The sequence below is a fragment of the Leptonychotes weddellii genome, unplaced genomic scaffold (assembly GCF_054177405.1).
Source record: "Leptonychotes weddellii isolate Sample4059 unplaced genomic scaffold, ASM5417740v2 HiC_scaffold_9185, whole genome shotgun sequence".
Taxonomy (NCBI): domain Eukaryota; kingdom Metazoa; phylum Chordata; class Mammalia; order Carnivora; family Phocidae; genus Leptonychotes; species Leptonychotes weddellii.
The window spans coordinates 1-8,247 of NW_028063471.1; the positions used below are offsets into that span (position 1 = coordinate 1).

General features: G+C 51.4%; 1 protein-coding gene across 1 annotated transcript; it reads left to right on the forward strand.

Moving 5' to 3' along the window:
• The first annotated feature begins 2,966 nt into the window (after nt 1-2,966).
• On the forward strand, nt 2,967-7,660 carry LOC102734770 (endonuclease/exonuclease/phosphatase family domain-containing protein 1). The gene is made up of 2 exons (XM_031023340.2): nt 2,967-3,415; nt 3,884-7,660. The coding sequence occupies exon 2, from the start codon at nt 4,073-4,075 to the stop codon at nt 4,952-4,954; it is 882 nt and encodes a 293-aa protein (XP_030879200.1). The 5' UTR covers nt 2,967-3,415; nt 3,884-4,072; the 3' UTR covers nt 4,955-7,660.
• The last annotated feature ends 587 nt before the right edge of the window (nt 7,661-8,247 follow it).

An 8,247-nucleotide genomic window follows, 5' to 3' on the forward strand; every position in this document is an offset into this window, starting at 1 on the left:
TCATTCAAAGCCATTACCTTTCTTATTAAAGATGCAGGGTGGTAAGTGTGGGGGTTACATCAGAGAAGAGCACAGCAGATAAAACAGACTGTCAGACATGACATTAGTCTTAAAGTCTCTGGTATCCCCTCTCCTGGGGCCCCATCCCTAACTGGGCATGTTCACTGGTCTTTTCTTCTGTTCACTCCAGACTCAACTTCTTCCTGGGTCTCTTTGCTCCCCTTCATCTCCCTCCTCCTCACCTTCCTTACACCTCATCTACTCCTCCTCCCCAAATAATCCTGCCTTCTTCCTTCTTCTCTTCCTCATCCTCCTCTTCTTTTTCTTCCTCTTCTAGTTCAAAGAGCAGTCCTTTTTATCTTTTGAAGGTTTTTTTCAACTTTGTTGAGGCATAATTGAAGAACACTAAACTGCACATATTTAAAGGGTTCAATTCTCTGTTTTGACATGCACACACTCCTGAAAACATGACCTCTTCAACAACATTTCCATCACCCCCCCCCCCCAGTTTCCTTATGCCCTTTCATCCACTCCTTCATCCATCACAACCCCAAGCAAGTGCTGATCTGCTTTCTCTGCATATAGATTAGCTTGTATTTTCTAGAGTTTTGTATAAATGGAATCAAGCAATATGTTCTCTCATTTTTTTGCCTGGCTTCTTTCGTTCAGTATCATGATTTCGAGATTCTTCAATAATGTGTGTATTAATAGTTTGTCCTTATTGCTGGGTAGTATTACATCATATGCATATACCACTACTTGTTTATCTACTCATCTACTGGTGGATTTGGGTTGTTTCTGGTTTTTGGCTTTAACAAAGCTCCTAGAACATTCATGTACAAGTCTCTGGGTTTCGTGCTCTCATTTCTCTTTGGTAAAAACCTAAGAGTGGAGTGGTTGGGTCATATGGTAGATGAGTGTTTAACTTTTTAGGAAACTGCCAGACTGATTTCCAAAGTGGTTAGACTGTCTCACACTCCTACCATCAACGTATGAGTTTCAATTGCTCTATATCCTCATCAACATTTGGTATGGCCAGTCATTTTAAATTTGATCATGTTGTTGTGGTTTTGTTTGTTTCAATGCACAGAGGTTTTGCCAGCTCTTGGATTCATTTCTACCAAGGGGGCACATATGTTTAGATGAACCAGGTTAACATATGCTTAGATTAACCAGGTTAGGCCTGCTGTGCCAGTGACGTTATAGTGTCCCTTTTACCCTGTAAAGTGTCCTGGTTTGTGTAAGAAAATATGTGATTTCTCTACTTCTATTCCAACTGGTCATGCCCCCAGGCTGTCTGTCCACAGCCACAAAGGCTCATCAAGGCATTCTGCTCAACAAAGACTTTCCTCCTCTCCAAGGGATTTTTGTGCTTTTCCTGAACATTTTTTCTCATATCGCCAACAGGATCACAGGAGGAAATGAGTGGCATGATGTAGTTTAGTACTGGAGTTGCGGGGTGGGGATAGAAGGAGGGAGTCAGACCAGGTCCTGATGGCATCATTTGAGCTGGATGCAGCCATGCTTGACATAAGCGCCATTCCTTAACTTTTGCACACAACAACACGGACACCCCTCTTTTTTTGTTGTTTTTTGTTTACGCTAGTGTAACTTGGATATCTGTCACTTGCAGTTAAGTCCTGACTAGTATGCACAGTAGGGGAATGTGCCTCAGAAAGGCAATAGCATTTTGTCAAGCTTTGGCTGCCTCTCATTTCACATCTGGAGTACTTTCTGCCTTCCCTAAGAGTTACTGTTTTTGCTGACCTAGCCCTGGGAATTTAAAGCAGGAGCATTGGTCACATTGGTTGGGAGATGAAACTTCAGAGGACACTAAATGTCCAGGGTCAAAGTATTCAAAACTATCACCTCGTGGTTTGTTTAATCGAATACTCTAGCTACGTGTATCCGCTGTAATTCAGCAGACTCTTTAATCTTTAACTAAATTGTCATTTAGTGGTATGATCCAAAAACTGTTTTGAATTTTGGTAAGCAATCTCCATTTCCAACTAGCATTTTCAGTCTCCTTAATGATTAGATTTAATACTTAGAGAAACATATCGCTATTTACTCAGAGCGCTATACATTCAAACAAGCAACCCTATTAAGTGACGTCTTCGAACACATCTCTAAATAATCTGTGGTGCATGCCCTCTCCTAGCAGCACGGTGCGTTACTAACATTGTTTGAGGACATCTCTCTGTGAGCAGTGCAAAGGTAATTCTCCAGTGGAAGAAAAGAGGAGGTGGAAAGTGGGGAGCAGAAGTTAAAAAGATCCCATTCAGCTCCCCCCGCCCCCCGGGAACGTTCTCATGCGAATGCAGAACTGAGCGAGGCCCCTGACATGCAGGGTCTCCTTCGCCACAAGGAGTGCCCAGATCCTGCCCCACGCCCCAAAGATGATGTAAACTCAGGCTGGTGGCCTGGTAGTGTTTGCGTCTTGGGCGCCCCTCTCTTCTTTGGGGCTCTTCTTGCCGTAAAGCAGCTTGGCAGGTCTCGCCTCGGGCAAGATTAAACACCCTCCATCCCGCATATCCAGCCCTGGGTCTCTGGTAGCAACCTCCACTCAGGAGCTGCAGGACCCAGGGCAACCTCGGTGTGACCCGCCGCTGCCGCCGGAGCATCCGCCCCGCCCATTCGGTCCCTAAATCCCGCCTCCGCGTCCCCGGGGCCCACTCCCTCCCGCCGTGGCCCCGCCCCTGCGCTCCCGCATTCCATCTCCACCCCCACGCGCTCTGTCCGCCCCCGCGCAGCAGGGCCCCGCCTCTCACACTCCCCGGCTCTGCACTCCACCCTCTCGCGTTCTGGCCCCGCCCCCGCACTCCAGGGCCCCGCCCCCGCACTCCAGGGCCCCGCCCCAGCGCTCTCGGGTTCCGCTCTCTCGGGCTCAGGTCTGGCGCTCGGGCCCCGCCCCCACGTTCCCTCTGGAGTCCCGGGGGGAGTTGCCGCGCGGGGGGAGGCGTGGCCGTGGTGCCGGCGGAGGCGCGGGCGGCGCGGCCAGGGCTTTGGCTTTGACACGGACGGCGAGCTGGAGCTGTGGCTCTGGTGCTGGGCACCGACGCGGTCCTGGCGGATCCCGCGTCCGAGTCGGGCGCAGGACTTTTCGCCTCGATCAACGCAACTGCGGCGACGCCGCAAGTCCTGGTGCAGCCTCAAGACTTGGTGCAGCCACGGCGGTCGGATTTCGCCGCCGCTGCCGCCTCCGCGCAGCCCTGCAGCTCCTGCCGGCTCTGGGAGAGCGACTCTGAGAGTTTCTCCCGCAGAAAGAGCCGGGACGCGCGGCTCGAGGAGGCCCAGCCACTGACCCGCACACGCACGGGCACCAGGATTGGAGGCGGGGGGCCCGCGCAGTCCTGGGTTGGGCTCAGGCTTCCGAGCCGCAGGTGGAAGGACGCCCCGGGGGAGCAGCGGAGAGGTGGGGCGCGGGGACCGGCGGCGGGTCTGGTGGGGGTCGATAAAACCGCTTCTCGGTACCTACCCTAGTAAGGGCGGGATTCCCAAGTTGCAGGTGGTGCTGACTGTCAGGAGGCGGGTGGGCGTGGGAGATGCTCTCTCCTTTCTGCCCGGGCCCAGGTGGGGGCGACCTAAGGGGGGATGGCCTCATGGCTGCGAGAGGTGAGAGAGGCAGAGACCAGAGATGTGGCCTGATGAGAATAGGTCTCTTTGCAAGAGAAGCAGCTGATAGCCTTTTTGGACCCTAGCGTGACAAAAACCACATCTCTCCAGAGGAAAATCCATATGGGCCAGCCTCGTGCGTGTTCAGGAGTTCACGGACGGGCCATCAGCCTGGGACTCCTGGTTAAAACTGCTCTAGTTAGGGAGTGCCAATGCAAACTGATTAACTGATTCAATCGATGTGTGTGCTTATTAATTTGTTTTCCAGGTGGCCAAGTGAAAGGTACTTTTGGACACCCTGGGCATGGAGATTTAGCGTTTGTCTTTGGTAACCGTTTCATTCCCTGCATCCTGAACCTTCCCTCCTTCTGTGCCAGTAAGGTTGTTGGGCTTCCTCCCTAGCCAGAGAGTTCTTCTGTGGGGGTGAGGCCTTCCCGGGCCACTGACCCTGGCCGGCATGGGGAGCACGCTGGGCTGCCACCGCTCCATACCGCGGGACCCCTCGGACCTGTCCCATAACCGCAAGTTCAGCGCTGCCTGCAACTTCAGCAACATCCTGGTGAATCAGGAGCGGCTCAACATCAACACGGCCACCGAGGAGGAGCTGATGACCCTGCCTGGTGTGACCCGTGCAGTGGCACGCAGCATCGTGGAGTACCGCGAGTACATCGGTGGCTTCAAAAAGGTGGAAGACCTGGCACTGGTCAGCGGCGTGGGTGCCACCAAACTGGAGCAGGTCAAGTTTGAGATCTGCGTGGGCAGCAAGGGCAGCTCTGCGCAGCACTCTCCCAGCTCCCTGCGGCGAGACTTGCTGGCGGAGCAGCAACCTCACCACCTTGCCACGGCCGGGCCCCTCACCCCGCGTGTCAACATCAACACGGCCACCCCGGCTCAGCTGATGAGCGTTCGAGGCCTCACGGAGAAGATGGCTGTCAGCATTGTGGACTACCGCCGCGAGCATGGGCCCTTCCGCAGCGTGGAGGACCTAGTGAGGATGGGCGATATCAATGCTGCCTTCCTCGACAGGATCCGGCACCAGCTGTTTGCAGAGAGGTCCAGGCCCCCGTCTACCCACACCAACGGAGGCCTGACCTTCACTGCCAAGCCTCACCCCAGCCCTACCTCACTAAGCCTGCAGAGTGAGGACCTAGACCTGCCACCAGGGGGGCCCACCCAGATCATCTCCACCCGCCCTTCCGTGGAGACCTTCGGAGGCACAAGGGATGGGCGGCCAGTGCTGAGGCTGGCCACTTGGAACCTGCAGGGCTGCTCAGTGGAGAAGGCCAACAACCCTGGGGTGCGAGAAGTGGTGTGCATGACACTCCTGGAAAACAGGTGAGGGCGGGAACCCCCGGCGGCCTGGGGTGTGAAGGCACTTCTTGCATGGCCTCGTCTGTGCATGCAAATGAGTGGACTTTTTTGGGGGGGGGGTAGGGAGAGGGCAAGATTATCCAATCAGCGTTCTTGAGGCCCCAGCCGATACTGTCACCTGTGGCTGAGCTCTCGTGCTCTAGAATGTTCTGAATACAGCCATTTGGGCTTATGGCCCATATCTTGAACGTGGTATATCTGAGGTCAGTTCATAATTTTGGGGCTAAGTGGAGATTACGTTGGTGTTACTGCTTTGGAGAATGTTGTTTGACTCAGAAGACTTCGTGGGGTTTATACCAGATCAGGCGCTCAGAGGCCTGGGAACTATTGCACAGTTTTGCATATGAGAAAGAGCTAGTTGGATTTTTTTTTTTTTTTTAATGAGAGGGAGAGTGACATTTGTCTCACCAAATATGCCCATTTGTGTGCACAAAATCATCTGAAAGGCCAATTATTTGCAAACACTATACACTGTGTATATTCACCAAAATGCTGTGAATGAACCACTCCTCATTCTTTTTCCTTATTTAGCCTGAAGTTGGTGTTCAGGCCCACAACTGCAGCCCCAGATGTATGTAACCTCTCTTGTCCCGTAGCCAGGAAAGGTCAGGCTGACATGTGGTGAATATTGGCCAGATTTTCCCATTTGAACCCCAGGCGAAGAGACTTGTAGGAAGGGCTCTTACCCCAGCGTGTTTACATTATTCACAACATCGCTCTCTGTAGGAACTTCCGTTAACTGCCCCCCCCCCCATAAAACAAAACAATATGATTGTAGCAGTAACTCCTGCTGTTAGTAAAATAGTGTAGTGTATCATGTAATCAGCTTTGGGAAGGAAAGAAATATTTTTAGTGGTCTCCTCTCCGTCAGAAATCCTCTGATCCTGGTCTTGAGGGATCGTGCCCTGCCACCCGCCAGACATGTAGTATGTTTGTGGCCACCAGCTACTTTTCCTTTGCACTGGCTTGTCAGCGAGCCTGGCAGGGCAACAGTTCAGTGACATGAAGTGCATCCTCAGCGGGCAGTCGCAGTGCATTGTGGCAGCGCATCAGGATAAATGAGTGAGGAGGAAACCAGGTCACACCATTTCCCTGGCACCGTCCCCGTGGCACTGTCATCCCAGGACCGAGGGATCATGCAGCAGGGCAGAGAACTGGACCGGGAGAGCTCCTGAGCACTCCTCCTGCACGGCTGTGTCCTCCGTTTTGCACTGTATGTAGCTCACTCCTTTTGCAAAATCACCTTGTACACAGGTGAGAACTAGACTCAGCGCTGGGTGGTATTTATCAGGAATGGGTTGATAATTGTTCTCCTCATCCATTAGCAGCATAGGTGTGTGTATGGGAAAGGCAGGGGGGCGGGAGAGGGAGGGATGGCTGTTTAATTCCTATCCTGAGTTTTCTTGAGGCTCCGTTTGGGAGGTGAAGGGGGATGAATCAGGATCTGAAGTTGCCCCAGGGAGAATGACAGACCCGGCAGCTCTTGCCCATTTACCGTGACAGTGATTTTTCAAGTATGGTGTCTGGACCAGCATCAGCGTCAGCTACTGACTCAGAAACCCTGGGTTTCTGTGTTTTCACACACCCTCTGGGTGATTGCAATACGCACTGAAGTTTGAGCCCCATTGTACTATCTGCTGGGCAATCAGCTGTCCCTGTGGTTTGCTCTGTAAGGCCCCTCCTCCCGCACTGGCTTTTCCGACAAGGTCTGTGAATCCACGCAGATCTTTCCAGGTACTATGTTTTCTTCGATTGTTCTGGTCATCCCTGCAGTTGTTCGACCTCACGATGCTCTTTCTGGCCAGAGTTTGAGGGACTTATTCCACTTCTAGAACAGGTGAATGTGACGGGTAGGAAATGGGAGAGAGAACAGGGGCCGGTTGGCCTCACAGTGGGCTCTACTCTGCAGTGTAGACTTGGGTCAGCCAAGGGCGCACTGAGGAGAGCACTAGCAACTCTCGTCCAGCGTGGAGTTAGGATTTGTCCTGGTATTTTCCTCTTTGGATTTCCTGGAGGGACGGTGATTTGTTGAAGACATTTAACGGCTGTCCTCCGGCAAGGGTGCTAGAAGAACTTATCCGGACCTGGTAGGATGGGGAAGGAGACACCTGTAAGTAACCAGGAAGGTGACCTATATCTCCAGCACGTTTCTCACACTTGGCTACCTATGTTGTCCTGTGGCATAGTGGTGTTCAGAGTGTTCTGGGCACTCCTAGCATCTTATTAGTGTCCGGTCAACATACAGTAATAGGCTTAGGGCTTGATCCCCTGTAGAGCTGGAGTGGATCCATGTCTGTGTGACTGTCCCAGGACACCCAAACATGGCTGCCTGTTCCTGAGTGGGTCACATGTCCTCAGAACAGCAGTGCACATTCCCCAAGAGCTGTGTGTTCATCCTGATTCACAAAAATCTCTTGCATTCCAATTGATCCCTTTATTAGTAAGAGGAAATGCATGTAGTTTGAGCAAGAATGGATGCTGGTAATTTTCTAGGTGGTTCTTATTTTCCTACATGTGTATATGTAATACAGGTCTTCTTGGTATTTTCTGATACTTCCATATTCATTTGGTTTCCCCATTAACTCGGGAAGTAGGTAATGCTTGTTTTTTATTATTGATTCTCCATCTCTGGGAGAGGAGACCAAAACCAAAGAAGTGAAGTGACTTGCATCCGTCCCATAGCTCATTAGTGACCCAGCTGGGACGAGGACCCAGACTTTCTCACTTTAGTCCAGTGCTCTTTGCAGGCACGCTGTGTTTTGTAAGCACACTACCTTTACCCTCCCTCTTGTTGAGGCATCGCACCCTCTGCGCAGTCAAGGGCACTTGCCAATTTGTGTGCTAGTCACATTTTAAGAAAAGAAATCCATTGTAAAGGCATTAAAAAAAACAAAAACAAAAAACCTTGGCTCCACCTTTTCTGTATAAAATCGGTGAAATTCCTTAACCTTTCCAAGTCTCAGTTTTTCCATCTGTTAAATGTAACTAATGAAAGAAAAAAAAAAAACCCTTGAAAAAACGAAAGAAAAGAAAAAAAAGAAATAACTTCTTTTGTAAAGGGAATAGCTAGCTGGCTCTTCATTTTCCTTTCCGTGGGTTTGCTTTATAGGTACGTTTTCTTCGACTAAAGGGTGCTGGGGTGGGATCCTCAGGGTTAGAGTCCTTTCTTGCCCTGAGAGGCTGCTGCTGGGTGGATGAGCATGTATGAGCTACGAGAAGCCGAGTTTTGCGTGAAGACTGAGGCAGGACAGCAGAAAACTC

Bases quoted from the DNA above. Each gene is read 5' to 3' on its own strand.
- LOC102734770 (XM_031023340.2), top strand. From the start codon at position 4,073: ATGGGGAGCACGCTGGGCTGCCACCGCTCCATACCGCGGGACCCCTCG.